The 18,746-nt window shown below is 37.7% G+C and overlaps 1 protein-coding gene across 1 annotated transcript in view; it reads left to right on the forward strand.

Annotated features, from left to right (window-relative positions):
- The first annotated feature begins 818 nt into the window (after window positions 1-818).
- Window positions 819-18,746, forward strand: part of BOLL (boule homolog, RNA binding protein) — a 75,991-nt gene continuing 58,063 nt past the window's right edge. Inside the window, exons 1-3 of the mRNA XM_043996875.1 lie at window positions 819-949; window positions 10,535-10,678; window positions 13,407-13,498. Coding sequence (XP_043852810.1) covers window positions 929-949; window positions 10,535-10,678; window positions 13,407-13,498 — 257 coding nt within the window. The 5' untranslated portion in view covers window positions 819-928. The remainder of the gene's footprint in view (window positions 950-10,534; window positions 10,679-13,406; window positions 13,499-18,746) is intronic.

Here is an 18,746-nt window from a genome sequence, read left to right on the forward strand (position 1 = left end):
CACCTTCCACCAGTCTCTCCCCAATTGCTTTTGTTGCTCCTTTAAAGAGTTCCCATTTTAAAAAAAATCATTGAAACAGTGGAGAAGCAATGTTCTTAAACTAATGAATTACAAGGAAAGACCTTTTTTAAACCTCTAAAAAGAGGGAGAAAGAAAAGAGAAGAAAGTCACAGGTGGAAAGTCAATGTCTCCTAACACGCTCCCTTTGCTCCCAAACCCTCTGAAACAAGGAAAAAGTAAGCGGCTACAGACCTAGGCTAGACGCCCTTGAACCCCAGCCAACCCCCACGAACCTCAACAGCTTCAGCCACTTGGTGGTAATAACAGTAAAATGAGGGAGAAAAGAATAGTAATGAGGGCATTTACATATCGATTTAAAGTTTACCGAGTGCTTTACATATACTGTTTCATCTGTAAACTGGGGTCCCCTCTCTCTTCCTGGCCACCTTCCTCTCCCAGAAAAATTCACTCGGTTCCCTCTCCCTTTCACTTGCCCCCTACTCGTTACTGGTCAAAAGAGCTTGGCGGGACAGGGCAAAAGCCGCCCGCCCGCGCCTCCGCTCAGCGCCACACCGCGGAGAGGTCCCAGGAGTCGCCCGTAGCGTCCCCTCCCTCGGTTAACGGGCCCGCCCGCACCACCCCCTGGCAGCGGCGGAGGGGACTTGAGTTTGTTCCCGTGTGTGGCAGGTTCACGCCCCCGCGTCGGAGCCGCTGCCTCTGGATCCGCTGCCTCTGCAGCCGCAGCCGCAGCCGCAGCCGCAGCCTCGAGCGGGGCGGGGGTGGGGGGGTGGGAAGAAGAAAGTTCCTCTCGTCGGGAAACGTGGTTCTGCTTCATTTATTTGAAGGTTACGAGGCCCAGTATTTTTTAGTTGTTGTTTTTTACACTAAAACTTTTTGTTTGTTTTTTTCCGAAGGGAGCCCAGGGAAGATGGAGACGGATTCGGGAGCGGTGAGTAAGAGGGGACGGGATCCCGAGGCGGGCCGGGCCGGGCCGCGCCGCCTCAGCCACCGCCTTCCTCTTCTCCCCTTCTCGGGTGTGCGGGAACAAGGGGTTTCCGTTTTGGGGTTGGGGAGCCGGGCTGGGTCAACAGGTCTCCCGAGGAAGGGGCCCCCACCCTGCCCTCATAAGGCCGCGTTACGGCCTCTAACGCCGCCGCCTCTGGCCAGCCGTCGGGGAGCCGGTGGGAAGCCCAGAGAGTTGGGGAGTCGAGCTCCGGCCGGGCCGAGCCAGGGGCAAGAAAGAAAGGCGGGCTGGGGTGGGGGGCGTCCCTGGAAGGGGCCGAATGTTTCTGGGGAAGAGCGGCGGCCCCGGCCATGTGCCTTGGGAGGGAGACTGGAAGGGTGACCGAGGCTGAACGATGACGACGCCGCTTCTCTCAGGCCCAGGGCCGTGAGCTCTGCTTTCCCGCCGAAACCACGGCCTCGAAGCTCAAGCACCCTCCCAGCTCCCACCCGGTCTCCGAGGAAAGGGGGATTTTTCCGGCTCAGCCGCGGCCCACTCAGGCCTCGAGGAAGCCCCTCGTGAGGCTGCGGAAACGCGCCGGCCCCCACAGAAAATGACGGGCAGGGTCCGGGGCCTGGCAGGAGCCTTGCGGCGCCTCACCAGAGTAGAGAGGGGACAGGACGGGCTGGGGGGAAGGGGGAGGGGAGGCCCTGAGGCAACGTGCCTCGCTAGGTTCTGCCCCGCCCCCTCTCTACCGGGAGGGCCAATGAGCGTGCCCGGTGCGCTGGAGGGCGGCTAGTACAGCCAGTCCCGGCACGCGCTCGTGGAGGGCCGGCCTCGAGGCGGGAACTAGGCCGTTGAGGTTTCCTCCCGCTGGGGACGCGGCTTTTGTGCAGACCTGAGGGCGCTTTGAGGCTCGAGGCTGGACTAAACTACTGACCGTAACTTCCCGCTTCTTTTCCCCTCCCGCTGGGGAGGGAGTGGACCCCCGACACAGTGTCCGCTCTGGTGATGACGATCCCAGGCAACCGGAAGCAGCGCTTGCCGCTCCCATTTCCCCGCTTTGACGGCCTCGGAGGGGACAGGGCTCGGAGGCAGCAACCGTGACGGTTAGCGCGCCCTCTTTCTTCCAGTTCCTTTTGCAAAACTTGTCACGTTTTACAGTTAAACTAAGCCATGGTATTTAATTCTCAAAGAGAAAAAGTCACTGAATGGCCGTTACTGTGGGAAAGAATCTTACTTATAGGAGTATTTTTGCTGAACCACTTCTACCCCGTATTAAGGTGTGCAGTATGGAACGGCGTCTTAGTCTTTAGTGACGGATCCGTTTTTCTGAACGCTACTGGAATGCTACTTTGATGTTGTCGTGGAAGCACAAAATTGCCCGCTTAATTAAATGATGGAACTCCACTTCTGTTGTTCTGTCGTGTCCGACTCTTCATGACCCCATTTGGGGTTTTCTTGGCAAAGATAACTGGAGTGGTTTGCCATTTTCTTCACCAACTCGTTTTACAGATGAGAAAACTGAGGCAATCGTGCAACTAGTGAGTGTCCAAGGCTAGATTTCAACTCGGGAAGATAGTCTTCTTGACTGCAGGCCCAGCACTCTATCCACCATGCCACCTGGGTACACCTTTTCTTTCTTTTTTTTTTTTTTGATCATCAGGTTGCATCAGTGTTGTCTGGAGTTTGATTACAGAGACAGACGGCTTCACAAGTTTTGTTGTTTTGTTTTGTTTTGTTTTTGGGGTTTTTTTTTTGTTTTTAGTGAGGCAGTTGGGGTTAAGAGACTTGCCCAGGGTCACACAGCTAGTAAGTGTTAAGTGTCTGAGGGCGGATTTGAACTCAGGTACTCCTGACTCCAGGGCCGGTGCTCTATCCACTGCTCCACCTAGCTGCCCCTCACAGGTTTTGTTTTACAAACGGTCGTTTTTCTCCCTCGCTAAACAGATTCTGTGAGATCTAATCATCAGATTACAAAATGTACGACAATTTCAATTTTCCTTTTCACAAATAATAAAGCCCCCTCCCCTTTACTTTCCCTCTACTCAGGAAAATGAATTGAATGAACAAACACCATTTCCATTTCCTTTTTTCCCTTCTCTCAAAAAAATATTACCTTTTCTCCATTCCCATAAACTCAGGGGAAATGGATGACTGTATTCTAAACCATTAACTACAGCAATATCTCTTTTAAGACAGACAGGTGTACTGGAAAGTGTATCTGGAATCAAGAGTCTTGGGTTTTAGTCCTGGTTGAGACAATTACTAGATGTGTGACATTTGGCAAGTCAAATAACCTCCCTGAGCCTCAGTTTCTTCATCTGTATAACAGGAAAATGGCACTGTCTCCTTCTGAATAGTAAGGAAAAGCTTTGTGGAACTATAAAGTGATTTCTAAAGGTTAGCCTTTTTTTTTTTCAGTTGTCTATATTAGAAGGAAATCTTAGCCAGAAATGGGGTTTTTGTTATACAGAGAAAATAGTCATTTATATGAACCATAGGTACATATTGTTCTCTGCACTTCTTCATATTATTTTTTAAAATTCTATTTGTATAACTTTTGTGCTGAATGAACAGGTTGTTTTAGTTGAAAGTCAGTAAGTTTCTTCCTTTATGGGAAGTGATCTAGAGTGTGCCATTTAGCTAAGTTTCCTATACATGATATTTAAAACATAATTTCTTGTAAAAAGAACAAATAGTTCAATAATACTGAAAAGGGGTTTGTTCTATTCAAGCCTTTCTTCCCCTTTAAAAAAAAAAGATCTAGTCAGAGACAAGTTTGCCATAGGTATAATCCATGCAGATAATTCAGAGTTGACTTAAGTACAGCAAAATCTCAATAAATCAGATCCCTACACACATTTCAGCCAGGTATACCAACATTAGATGAAAGGTAATCTCTGCCAAACTACAAGGAGAAAAATTTTGGTTTAATTAGAAGTCTGTCTTTAACTACCTTGACAAAAGTAGTCCATCAAAACAATCTCCCTGCAATTCTTTTCATACACATACAAATTTAAACTTTTCATTAAGGTTATCTCCTAAATGAGTCCTAATAGAACTTAGAGCTGGGTGCAATATATTAAAATGTAATGAAAAGGTAGTCCTTGTTAAATACTGTATAATTCAGACTTCTCTAATTCAAGTTGGTCTTCCTCTCAGTTTAAAGTGTTGAGGTTTTAATGTACTATATATTCCATTCCCCCAAAAGGAAGGTTTTAAAGCTTAGCCCAGAAATTTAGTTGGTATGGTGGAGGATAATTACTGATCACTTTAAAGCCATTTGTTATTTAGCAGTTAAGAATTAACTTTGTGGGGCAGCTAGATGGTGCAGTGGATAGAGCACCAGCCCTGGAGTACCTGAGTTCAAATCCGGCCTCAGACACTTAACACTTACTAGCTGTGTGACCCTGGGCAAGTCACTTAACCCCAATTGCCTCACTAAAAAAAAACAAAAACAAGAATTAACTTTGGCATCAATTACTTCGAATTTTCCCTTCCCCCTAAATGTTCTAGTTAGTACTTGTTCTATTCTTGCTTTTCAAGATCTTAGTGTTTTTCTTCTAAATTTCAATGGCATATGCAATTTTAAAAAAGTTTTCTTGTCTGTTATTCATTGTGGTAAAAACATCATTTAGGACAGTTCTCAGGTTTTCTACATTTCTTTTAGCCTAATGTAAATTTGCTACAGGGGTAACTAAGTGGCACAGTGGATGGAGTGCCAGGCCTGGATCGAGGAAGGCCTGAGTTCAAATTCAGCCTCAGACACTTATTAGCAGTGTGACCTAGGGTAAGTAACTTAAGCCTGTTTGCTTCATTTTCCTCATCTGTAAAATGAGCTGGAGAAGAAAATAGCAAACCACTCCAATATCTTTGCCAAGAAAATCCCATATAGGGTCAAAAAGAGTCAGACAAGACTAAAAGCAACTGAGCAAAAAAAAAAATGGGGCTCAAGCTTTTCTATTTGTTTTTTAGTGATTTTCTTCATGAATTTTCTTCACATAAGTCCAGTTCTTGAAAGTAATTAAAGCAATCTACTGTGGAATTTCTTTGACTGTCTTAATGAAAGTTTAATTTCTTTGTTCTTAGCTTCTATAAAATGGTTATTACCAAAGTATTTTGAGATTTTGACATTATTATTAAATCTTAGATGGTACTTTAGAAGTCATCTAGAAAAAAAGTAATATGCTTCACCTTTTTTCTTAGAGTAAGAAAGAATAGTATCAATAATATTCCTAATAAATCATCATTCAGGTTCTGTTTTAAATATTTCCAATAACAGCAAATTGTTTCCTACTCTTTGTTTACTGACCACTTCTTTGAGGAATTTCTTTGTATTGGACCCAGAGGAGCCTCCCTAATTACTTCATTTGTTGGTCTTAATCTCTGTAAATCAAATGAAAATAAATCTGCTTCTCCCATAATAAATTTTCTCCAAATATTTAAAAATAGCTATTTGTAAGTATTTGTATTTCCAAGTTTGGTCTCTTTCAGAATAAAACTCCACTTCTCCCAGTGATTCCTTTTATGACATTGTTTCAAGATTTCTCATCATTTTAGGCATAGTAGTTTGTTGGGCACCATAGTTTGTTATTAAAATGTGGTACCCCAAACAAGAAAAAATATAGTGATTAAGCAACATCTGTAATCTGTAGTAGAATACTGTTGTGAGAGTATCGACCTCTTTTTGGTATGGCCACTATATTTCTCTAATTGTAGCCTATAATTTTATTTACATTGGTAGCAAATTTGTCCCTTTTTTATTCATATTCAGCTAAAAGTCAACTAAGCCCTAAGGTTCCTGTTCTTTTGGGATTTTTTTCATATCATCAAGTCAATTATATCTTATCTTTATATTTCTGCACTTTTCTTTATTTTAATCTTAAATCGAGGTCTTTAGCTACTACTGAAATTTAATCTCATTGATTTCATTTGTTATGCTACCACTTACTAGCCATGTGCTCTTGGGCAAGTCATTTTATTCTTCTGACTCTTAGTTTCCTAATCTATAAAATAAGATAATCATTGCCATGCCTAACATGGGGTTGATATGAGAATCAAATGAAATATGTATATGTAAGCATAAAATGTAATTATGTGTAAGACTACAATTATTGATCAGTATCTAATCCATAAGTATGGCATAATAGACTGGGTTTTGTTGTTTGTTTGTTTGTTTTCAGGGCAGTGAGGGTTAAGTGACTTGCCCAGGGTCACACAGCTAGTAAGTGTTAAATGTCTGAGGCCAGATTTGAACTCAGGTCCTCCTGAATCCAGGGCCAGTGCTTTATCCACTGCACCACCTAGCTGCCCCCAATAGACCGTTAAATACTTTGAAATCAGTATCATTGTATCCATAGCAATTGGCACAATATTATCTGCAAAACAGCACTTCTGGACCACTTTGCCATCTGTAGAATCAACTTGCACAGGACCACCTCCATTAGGATGGTGAACACTTTTGGCAAGCATATAGTCTTCATCTTTTTTTTTTTTTTTTTAAAGGCAATAGGGTTAAGTGATTTGCCCAGGGTCACATAGCTAGTAAGTGTCTGAGACCTGTATTTGAACTCATGTCCTCCTGACTCCAGGGCCAGTGCTTTATCCATGGCAACACCTAGTTCATCCCTATTCTTCCTCTTAACAAGGAATCTTTATAAACCTAACACAGGATTGAAATATTACTTGTTTGAGGAGAACAATGCAGTGTTTTGCTCCACATTGTGAAATGGGTTAGGATTTGGGATGAGGGGAGAAGAAAAGTTGGTAATCAGCAAAATAAGATTTTTAGATTCTTGGCACGTTTCAGCCAGACAACAAGCATTTATGGAGTGCCTACTGTGTGCTCACAAAGTGCTGGATATACAATATAAAGAATTATAACAATCCGTACTCTAAATGACCTTGCATTTAATTATATGACTGTAAAGGTGTGGTCTGCTGTAGAAAATGGTTTGCCAGAAGCTTGCCCAGACCCTTCTGGAGTTTTCACCAGCTATTCTAGATATGTGTATAGCATATATAGTAGCATAAGATCTCATGCATTTTTGTATAAAACTGAGAAAGTGTCATGTGGTTTAGTAGTTACTAATATCTTCTCAGTTGTTTTTTTGGATATTAAAATTACCTAAGATTTTTACCATTCTCTTGAATCCCTCATTGAAATACTTTGTAGAATGATCCTTCAATGATTTCAAGATTGTTTTGTTTTGTAGCATGTATTTTCTTGGTGGATACTTGATTTATAAAGTCCAGGTGCTCTTCTTCCTGACTTAATTTCCTTGAGTACCATTCTAACATATTTGAAAATATGGTATTCGAGTCTAAATGTGGTTCTGTTACTATTTATGGTGAAAATAATTTATAGAGATATAGGTACATTTCTTCCATTTTTCATCAGATTTTTTGTCTTACAAGTTTCATCTTGGGTTGATAATAGCTTCAGTCAAATCCAAGTTCTATAGGGACATATTTTCATTGCCTTTCTGTTTTGTGAGACAATGTTTCTAATCTTCCACAATCACCTTCTTATTATTACAAATGTTTATATTCTCAACTAGTATTGCTTCTCTCTCTCCTAGGAATTCAGTTATTTATTGGTTAAGTTACTTGCTCTTTTGACCTCCATATTGTGATTGTTTTACTTGTAATAAAGTTTTTAGAGCAAAAGGTGATAATCAAGATCAACATAATTTACTCCATTACCCATTTGGGGGCATTAATATTTTAATAGATCAGGTTGAAACCATTGCATTGTACATACTGTCTTATTATCTGTGTCCTTTCTTCTAATAATATATTGATTTTGACTTTTATTCTGTCAGCTGCCTGAATGCATTAATTCTGATCCATCAGTAATCAGTCACTTAATTTTTGTAAGATAGTCATTTTCAGTTTGGGAGTATTCAGTGACTGCTGGACCAGCACCTTCTGAGTAGTCAATTTATGAAAGAACTTTAATTTTCATAAACTTGAGATTTCAGAAGTCTACAAGTCTTTGAATTTTGCATATCTGAAATCTAATGCATACTTTCCCTCTATTTTCCTCCATGCCCACCTTCATATGAAGTAATTGAATTCCAAAGTATAAATTCAACTAGTGTGTAGATTCTTGATAGATTTGCCCCAACTCCTCATCCTGTGCCATTTACATTACTTAAACTGCAGTTGTATTCATGACCATCATTTTGGTTATGCTCATCATGAGTACTTCAAGAGATAATCAAGTATCCCTTGAAATGTTTCTTGTGCCTCTGGGCACATGCTGAAAGAAACTCCATCTTACTCTACCTTCCTTCCCAAAACTATACCACTGTCACTGCAGAAGTAGAAGGAGGTTGTCCAGAACTGAAGACATTTTTATTTTTTTAATAAGTTTGTCTTGATTGTGCAAGTTTTAAAGAGTTATTAAGTTAGTATATAACTTATCAGGAAAGGAAAATAAGCTTGGTTGGGCAGAATTTGTTTTTCCTTAATCTAGGTTGGCTTTTAGGAATTATTGAATTTTTAAAAATGCTCATCCTTTATCTGAAATCTGTTCTCGAGTTCCTTTTCCCATATCCTGCCTCCCTAAAATGATCTCCAGGATGTTTGATCCTCATTTTCCTAGAGTGGTCCTGACAATCTGCTACTATCCATTTACTCTTTTGACTGAACATATTTTAAAAAGAAGGGCTTGAATTTCCAAACAGACTTTGAGTGACATTAGATGAAACCTTTTCCCTGTCTCTGTAAACTGTGAACAATTGTTCTTTCATAATAAAAATCCACAGTTTGGGAAATGAAACTAAGTAATACTGTTTCATTTCTATTAATGGGTAGTGTAATGGTGTTTGTATTTGAGTGAAATGTCTTTAGTGTTTCATCTATAGATGAACTTCTTCAAGCCCTATAACATTAAAATCCTGTGTGTCTATTAAATTTTTTCTGTTTCGTGAATATATTGTTTTAAATACAATATAATTAGCCAAAGAACTTTAACATGGTGACTTGTACTTGTGTAAATTACTTTTTTTCTTTGTATACTTTAATCACAGAAGGAAGGAAAACCTATCTTTCCCTCCTCATGTGTTTTTGGTTTTTTTCTTCCTATACTTGAGCTTGGAGATTTGGCCTGTGGCCTTTTATATGATTGACTTAGATAGTTTTCTGTAGCCTAAGATTAATAGGAAGACGGAGGGATTATTGCTATACATCCCCATACAAGTGTAAATATGTGGCAAACTTTTCACTCACTTCCTAAGAGGATCCAGATTCCTTTCTTTTCTATATCCATATCTTCCTCAATAAATAAAGCTGAATCATCTCTATAAGTCTGTTTTTCTAACCAGGAAAAATAATTAGGCTTCAGAAGACTTTTGCTCTTGACATATTGATGGGGTAATAAATTCTAGTCACCAGGAATATGAAGTTAACAAGAGGATGGGAATAGGGGTAGAGGGAAACCTCATAGATAATCTCACATGTGGTGCTGAGGTAGGATTTCCATGTTGATGACTCAAGTAGAGTCCTGTCCTCTGCAAGATGGTTAGGAGCCACATTCACCTGCCACTGATCAAATTAGCAAGCATTATCTTTGCTGTCCCTGAAACCAGGACCATCTCCTTCTTTCCACTTTCCTCTCTACCCATTCCTGATCAACACCAAATTAATTGGCTCCTGCCTAAGTAGTGCTCCTTCTCCAGGAAGAGGCTGAAAGTTGTCTGGTTTATCAGTGACTAATTGGAACTTGTACTAAAATTTTCTAACAAGTTCTTTGTTGGCGTCTTTTTGAGATATTGATTCCACAAAACATGGATTTAGAATCATTCCTTTAACTTACAGGGCAGAAATTATTAGGCTGGTAAACTTAAATTTTTGTCCTTATTTGAGGAAATTAGGCTGTTTACATATAGAACTTCAGCTAATATCTGTAGTAGAAAAAACAGCAAGTTCTTGATTCTGCTTCTATTTGGACTTCTCTTCTGAAGTTATTTAAATAATAGCCTTTTGTTTTGATTAAAGCTATGTGCACATATAAATATTTTCTGAAAATAGGTCCTTGGTATGACAAATTCAAGACTACTATATTATTTATTAAGACATCAGTTATACAACTTTCATTTATTTCTCAAATCCTATCTGCAGTTTGGCAAGTGCAAAGACATTTTTGCTTTGCTTTGTTTTGTTTTAAATATATGTTGAGTTAATGATGTCATGAGGTTACATTATTAATCTGTGGCGGTATTTTAAGCTCAGTAAAAGATTGCTTTAATCTCCTTTTGATTTTTCATTCTATTCCCACATGATAATTTATATATATATATATAGCCCCAATTTTTTTTCTATATTCCCCTACCAAAAAAAGTGTTAATATTTTTGATACTGGGAGCTCATCTGAATTGGGCCTTCCCTGTATTATTACAATAGAAATTACTTTTATAAGGCTAGATAAAAGAAACCATAAAACATAATGAAATCTTAAGGTTGAGTTTTTTCATCATTCCTTTTAAATCTCATCTTTGTAAAATAGTTATCCAGCTTTACCATGTGTCAGGATATCATAAAAGATATTAAAAATAAATCCTAAAAGTATTTTTTGTCTCACAGCAAACCACAAATCAGACGCAAACAGATTCTTTGTCTCCATCCCCCAATCCTGTGTCACCTGTGCCTTTGAATAACCCAACAAGTGCCCCAAGATTTGGAACAGTGATTCCTAATCGTATCTTCGTGGGAGGAATCGACTTTAAGGTATTTTAAAAATAAATTTTTCTGTAGTGGTTTTTTTTTTTTTTTTGGTCCTAGACCTTTTTTTATTTGGCATTTCATGATTCTGTCTTACTATAGTAATGATATTTATAGTCAAATTTGTTAGTTCTATTATAGCTATCATTTCATTTAATGATCTCAGTAATCCTAAAAGGTAGATAGGGCAAATGCCATCATCCCCACTTTATAGAGAAAGAAACTGAGAGTTTACCAGCATGGAAAAATACTCTGAGGGGTATGGTGAATTATTTTCAATGATAGAAGTAAAAATATTTCACCACAATGTGAGCTTTCAGAATCTACTACTATAATTTAGCTATACCTTTAATCTTTGCAATGAAGAGTTGTCATTGAGTTATATTTTATAGAAGGATCCAAGTGAAGTCCCCATCCTTATATGGCCATTCTCTGAAGCTAATATGGATTCCAGCAAGGCAAAGAGTAGACAGCAGTAATGACACAGGTTCTTTTAAACTTGCTTTTCTTAGAAACCTAAAGTTTTTCTGTCTCTCCTCTACATTTTCACTTCATGCTTTTTGATTTCTGCCTCTTACTTTTGGTCTGATAAATAGAGCTATATGCTTATTGAAATAAATCACAGGATCATAAATTTAGAGGTGGAATTGTACCTTGGAAAATATTTGGTTTAGCCTTTCTCCCTTCATTTTATAAAAGTTAAGTGCTTTCCTCAAGGTTACATGGGTGACAGAAGCAGAATTTGAACCCACATTTACTGACTTTTAAGTTTAGCCTTTTTTTCATACTGTACCACAGCTTGCCAGAGAGTATCGTTTAGCTTATTTTCATTATTTTAAATTAATTTTGTCCCCACTGATTTCTGACCGAAGTTAAGAGGGAGACTAAGATCATCTTTAAGGTCTTAGCAACAGTATGCAAGGCTTGATTTCCTCAGCAACTAATATGTTGCTTTGTATATGCTAGGTGCTCCATAAATGCTGTTGATAGCTATGAATTGAATGAGTAAAACCTAACTAAAAACAACAACCACCAAGGAAGGGCTATATCAGTGACATCAGTAATTGTCATACCACTAACTTTGAGTATTCAAATTTTTGTATCTTTATTAAGTAGATAGAGGCCTGTTCCATACATCATGGAAACATTTTTAGCTGGGAAAAAAGGAAAGGAATCAATGCTTGTACCTGAAAGTGTTTTATTGAATCTATTGTTATTTTTTAAATTGTACTGAATTCACTTAGTGGAATCATTTTGGGGTAGTAACCTGATCTCTTTAACTGGCTGTTTTGATTGAAAGGAAATGTATGAAAAACCATCATCCTAGAAAAGTTAATCAGCAAATGTTTACAGAGATTCCAGATTTTTTCTGAGTTTCAGAGTAACTTTTTGTTTAATTAAATGAATATTGATTTAGTTATAAAGGTTTCTGGTAGTTTTCTGCAATTATTCTTTATTAAATTAGCAAAAATAAAGCATGCTATTTAGCACTTTTATATACTTGGCACCGTGCTAGATAAACACTGGGAAAACAAAGACAAAAATAAAGCATTCCCTACCCTCAAGAAGCTTATGTGCTACCAAATATAATTCTATTGAATTCGGGGCAGCGAGGCGGCACAGTGGATAGAGTACTGGCCTTGGATTCAGGAGGACCTGAGTTCAAATCTGACCTCAGACACTTGACACTTACTAGCTTTGTGACCCTGGGCAAGTCACTTAACCCAATTGCCTCACCAAAAACAAAAACAAAACAAAGAAGAAGAAGAACTCTATTGAATTCTGTTGACTTGGAAGTCTAGGCATTTATGAGTCCAGGGAGAGTGTACTGCTTTAACCTTAAGCTTTAGAATTAAATTGGCTATATTCTGTATATGTAAATGTAGTGCTTCACTGTGACTTAAAACATTCTGGAGTAAATGAAAAAAGTACTTGCTAGACAACAAAAATAACAAAAAAGACATAAACTGTCTAAGAGAGAAATCAGCAATTCTAGTACCTGTTCTGGGGAAAACCCATTGATATCATTCAAAGAGACAAGTTCAGAAACTATTCAACATTCAGTTATTAAGTACCTACTATTTTCAAACTGTTAGATACCAGTAATACTAACATAAAATTATATACAGTAACTTTTTTCAAGGAGCTTACAACTTAGTTGAGGAGATAACACAGGCATGCCTGCATAACCATAGTATATATTAAAATGTAAGTACATAGGAAATATCCAAAGTGCTACAATATGTACATCATATGCTTTGCTCCTTCATCCTTTCTGGACAAAGGGACTATGTTTCATTTTCATCTCTATCACCAGAGGCTACCATGGTGCTTTTGTGCAAAGTAGAAACTTAATAAATATCTATTTAGTCGAAGGAAAGTACTAAAAAGCTACATGATTTTGGTGTCAGAGGATCCAATACAAATCCTATCTCTCCCAAATTTTATTGGTACAAAATAATTCAATATCTCACCTTCCTATTTAGGTATATTTTAATATTTAAAATAAATAACTGGTTTTATTGACTAGTGATTCTCTAATCCAGGATCCTAAATATTTCCCTTTTACTGGAATGTTTTTCTCCAAATAACTTCATCTACTCTTTATGTAACAGAAGTGGGAATGGCATCATTTATACTGTTCAAAATAGTCATAAAACTGTTCTTTTATTATTTTTTGTTTGAAAAGATTTTTACTTTTTTGTTGTTGTTTATTTGTTTTTACCCCCATTAGACTAATGAAAATGACTTAAGGAAATTTTTTGCCCAGTATGGGTCTGTGAAAGAAGTGAAGATTGTAAATGACAGAGCTGGAGTGTCAAAAGGGTTAGTATGGTTGTGATTAGTACATGTTCTCAAAATTGAAATAATGTTTATATTCTATTGTAAGATTTAGAGCTAAGATTTAAAAGTTTAATGTCTTATTCTTCTGTATAGGCACCAAAACACATCCCCTCCCATTATCCTCAGCTTTATGATTCCATATAGAATATGATAGGACAGCAATATTCCTTACAAAGGAAGCTGTCCCTAAGTTAGGGCAAGAGGACTAAAGGACATTTCAGTCCTAGAGTAACCAACTAAGAGTTAGAGTGGCGAAAGTATGAGGTATATAAGTGAAATAATGAAATTTCCATTGGTAAGAATTATTCTGTATTGACATATTTAATCTCGTCTTCTTGTCAAAGTTTACTAGTTATACTGCCTATATCTTCAAGAGGTAACTATCTTAATTTTTTAAGCATTCATGCTGATTAAGTTAATCTGTTAGATTCTCAGCTAAATTACTTGCTATCTAGTCTTCTATAAACCAGAATTTTATATAATTCACACCTCCATGCATCTAAGGCACGATAGCATCTGGGGTTCATAAGAATCACCCTAAAGCACCAAAAGATACTTCCACTCAGAAGGAATTTAAAATTTTTTCACTCCCTCTGGGTCATTTAAGAAATAGTAAATATGTTCAGAATAATTTTAGTATTAAATGCATTTTATACTAATTTGTCAGGAGTTAGTGATCTGTTACTAGAATGTGACCAACTAGGAGACATAAATATTAAGTACTAGCCTCTTTGTGAAATATTAAGACATTGTTTTTGTCCTTAAGAAGCATACAGTTGAGTAGAGTTAAGAAATACAGGGTGTCCCAAAAGTCTTGGTGTCATTAATATGTTTATTAAGCTTAAAACTGCACCAAGATTTTTGGGACATCCTGTATATTGATACAATTAGAAAAAATTATAATGGATTACATATGCAGTCAAGTTCAAAAAAATGACTATATCTTAAGGGAATTTAAAGAAGGGAAATATTTTAAGCCAAGGTATTTCAGAAAGCTTTTGTAAAGGAAAGTGGATCTTCAAGTAGACCTTAAAGGGTATAATTTAAATTAACAAAGAATAAGGTGGAGATCAGATAAGTAAAAGAAAAGAGCTTAATTAAAGATATGAAAACATAATAATATTGGACCATATGGATGACAGTAGCAAAGATTTTGTTGTTGTTCTGTTGTTTTTCAGTCATGTCCAACTCTTTGTGGCCCCATTTAGTGTTTTCTTGGCAAAGATACTGGAGTGGGGGGGCAGCTAGGTGGCACAGTGGATAGAGCACAGGCCCTGGATTCAGGATGACCTGAGTTCAAATCTGACCTCGGACACTTGACACTTACTAGCTGTGTGGCTCTGAGCAAGTCACTTAACCCTCATTGCCCCACAAAACAAAACCAAAAGCAAAGATACTGGAGTGATTTGCCATTACCTTATCCAGCTCATTTTACAGATGAGGACACTGAGACAAAGAGGGTTGAGTAACTTTCCCAGGATCACATAGCTAGTAAGTGTCTGAGGTCAGATGTGAATTTAGGGCTTCCTGACTAAAGGTAGCCCGATGCCCTTGGATTCAGAAGGACCTGAGTTCAAATCTGGCCTCAGACACTTGACACTTACGAGCTGTGTGACCCTGGGCAAATCACTTAACCCTCACTGCCGTGCAAAAAAACCCAAAAAAACAAAGTTAGCCCGGTGCTCTCTCCACTGTGCCACTAAGTAGCTGGCAAATAATTTAGGTTTGTTAAATGTGGTGGAGGCAGGTATTGGAAAGCCTTAAATCCTAGTTTGAGGAGTTGGGGTTTGATCCATTTTGCATTAGGAAGCCACCATTTTATGTTCTTGAGTATGAGTGAAATGAAGACAAATGAAATCAGCTATGCCATCTACTTTTTTCTTTTTTGTCATTTACAGACTGGTTATTCATTCTCCCAACATCTTTGTTGACTTTAATACTTGATACAGCCTTTCTTTTTACCCTGCCCTGCCATCACCTTAGGATACTCGAGTATTCGTGTTAAAAGCCCTTCTAGTCACTTTTCTGTATTGCATTATTGCAATCTTCATTATTGCATCTTCAACTACTTGCTCCACTTTAATATCCCATTAGACCCTGAAATTCAGTATGTCTCAAATTGGACTGTCATCTCACCTAATTTCTTGCCAACTTGCCCCTCCTCCTAGCTTCCCTCTTTCTATTGATGGCACCACTGACAAACAAACATTAAGCTTACTGTGTGCTAAGCACTGGAGATACAAAAAGAGACAAAAGACAAACCTTGCCCTCAAGGATCTTACAATCTAATGGGAGAAAACAACATACAAACAAATATATACAAAGCAAGCTATATAGAGGGTAAATAGGAAATAATTCATTAAGGAAAGGCATCTAACTGCCTAGGCAATACATTCAAACCCAAGTCCTCTTCAAATCCAGTATTTTTTCTACTTCACTGGGCTATTATAACAGCTTTCTTTCTAACTGGTTTCTTTGACTTCACTCCTTCCTTCACAAAACTGCAAAAATAATCTTCCTAGTCTATATATCAGACTGTCATTTCCCTACTCAGAAATCTTAAGTGGTTCCTCATTGTTTATATAATAAAATACAGGCTTATTATCTTAGCATTTAAGGTCCTCCACAATCAGGCTTCATCTTACCTCTCCAATATTATTTCACTTTCTTCCCCTTCCAACCAAACTGAATTGCTAGCTTTTCCCAAAACTCAGCATACTGTCTTTGTTTCCATGCATTCAGGCAGACCCACTGCTTCTGGGTTTGGTAGTGATTCTCAGCTGTCCAGCTTTGCTGCTTCATTATTTCCTGTACTGGAGCTAAAACGCCTTGTCTGTTCTTTTCCTCCCTCTCATTTCCTTCATAAATATATGTTGCTATTTCTTTAAATCTGTCAGGACTCAACCTATTCCAATCTGTACACTGCCTCTTTTTTTTTTCTTTTTTAGTGAGGCAATTGGTGTTAAGTGACTTGCCCAGGGTCACACAGCTAGTAAGTGTTAAGTGTCTGAGGCCAGATTTGAGCTCAGGTACTCCTGACTCCAAGGCCAGTGCTCTATCCACTGCGCCATCTAGCTGCCCCTGTACACTGCCTTTTAAAGTATTTCCGAATTTCTGGTAAGGACTGGTATACAAAATAAGAGCAGATAATATGGGAATCTCTAGGGTTCAATGGGTCTAGCCCAGCATGTTGCTTGGCATGCTTACACAACCTATCATAGAATCTATTAGGTCTCTCATCAGGACTCTGAACTGTTTTCATAAATTTTTCCTAGTTATCAGTCCTTCTAGCACAGGATTCCATTGCCCTCAGCAATGTGTCTCTTGCCTATTTCAACAGATCAAAATGCCTAGGGTTATTAAATAGGTATCCCTGATTCCCACCCACCCCACTTCTGAGTTGCTGATAAGCTTTCCCCACACTTCATGTAGCACTTTGTTTTATAACTCTAATGCATTAAGTTCTAATACACAATATCATACATTATGTGTTGATATATTATTTTTCTTTTAGATTATAAATTCCATGAAGGCAGGAACTGTGTCTTGTCTAAACTTTGTAGAATATATGCCTCTACATAGTAGATGCTTAATAAATGTTATATTGTATTCTTCAACTATATTCCATAGCAGAGCTTTCATACAATTTATATAATTTTTAAACACACATGGAATTATAAATCCCTTTTCTATATTATATACATGTTATATTCAAAATATCAGACTAAAGAAATTTGATGGATCTACGAGAATAAAAAAGATAAAAACCTTTATCTAAAAATAATTTTCTATTAGAGTAGTTGATATTCTGAAAGATAAGCAAGTAAACAAGTGCACCATTAACTAGATTTTACTAATTTGGGAAAAGTTATACAGCAAAGGCATAGTTTCTTACTGAAGTTTTTTCTCCTTTATTTTGTACTTCTTCCCAGAAAATTCATTTATCAAATGATTTCTATGTTCATAGCAAAGAATGTGTAATGTCATGCTTATAATTTGATAAGAGATAAGGATTGGGTTTGTGATTCTTCCTAGATCAGGAAATTCCGTCAGTGCAGATTGGCACCTTCTCTGAAACTTAAGTTGCTAAGTGAATTGCCCAAGGCAACAACCAACTCATATCAGAGACAAGACTTGAAACTAGGTCTTTCTGTATTGATGAAACATACTATCTACCTCCAAAGAAAGAACTGATATGGATGGAACAGACTGAAGCATGCTATTTTTTACTTTCATTTTTTTTCTTTTAATCAAGTTTTCTTATATAAAATGACAAATATGGTAATATTTTACATAATCATACATGTATAACCCATATCTGATTGTTTGCCGCCTCAGAGAGGGGGGAGGTGAAGGAGGGATAGGGGGATAAAAATTGTAACCCAAACCATAAATAAAAATGTTTATTATTAAAAAAAGAAAAAGAAATGATTGGGTTGATAAATGAATGCAAGCAAGACTTGGGGGAAAAAAAAGAAACTAGGTCTTTCTGACTCCAAGGCCAGTTCTTTATGCACTGTGTCTTCGAAATAGCTTTGTATGATTCATGTTCTCTGAAGAACCATAATTAAAATTAAAATTGTGTACTACAAGTAAACATAAATTTTTATTTGATTTATGCATAATAAGTAGTGTTCTGGGAAAACGCATTATGCTTAATTTCCCTACTAATGTGTTTGCTTATTGCCAGTATAAAAGTGCTGTGCTCCAGTTTTTTAAATGAAAAATATTTAAGATTTAAGATTGCTACTTTAAGTCTATATTCAGATAAGTTGTTGTTATGGTTCAGTCCTTTTCAGTTGTATCCAACTCTTCATGACCCTGTTTGGAGTTTTTTTGGCAAAGATACTGGAGTGGTTTGCCATTTCCTTCTGCAGCTCATTTTACAGATGAGGAAGCCAGGCAAACAGTTAAGTGATTTGCCCGGGCTCACACAGCTACTAAGTGTCTGGCCAGATTTGAACTCAGGAAGAGGAGTCTTCCTGACTCTAGGACCAGTACTTTTTCTGTATCACCTAGCAACCCAAAATTACCTTTAAATAAGCCCTAAATGAGATAGATAAGAGTGATGCACTGTAGCATTATTGTTATCTATACTAGCATGATGTGAAAAGAGAATGATCTACATCAGTTTTAAAGGGAGCTTATTTTCTAATGGACCCAAAATCAACAAATAGCAATTTGAATACCAGAAAGTAGTTCTGTAAGGCTTTCCTGAGTGACTCACATT

The sequence above is a fragment of the Dromiciops gliroides genome, chromosome 3 (assembly GCF_019393635.1).
Source record: "Dromiciops gliroides isolate mDroGli1 chromosome 3, mDroGli1.pri, whole genome shotgun sequence".
In the NCBI taxonomy this organism is placed as follows: Eukaryota; Metazoa; Chordata; class Mammalia; order Microbiotheria; family Microbiotheriidae; genus Dromiciops; species Dromiciops gliroides.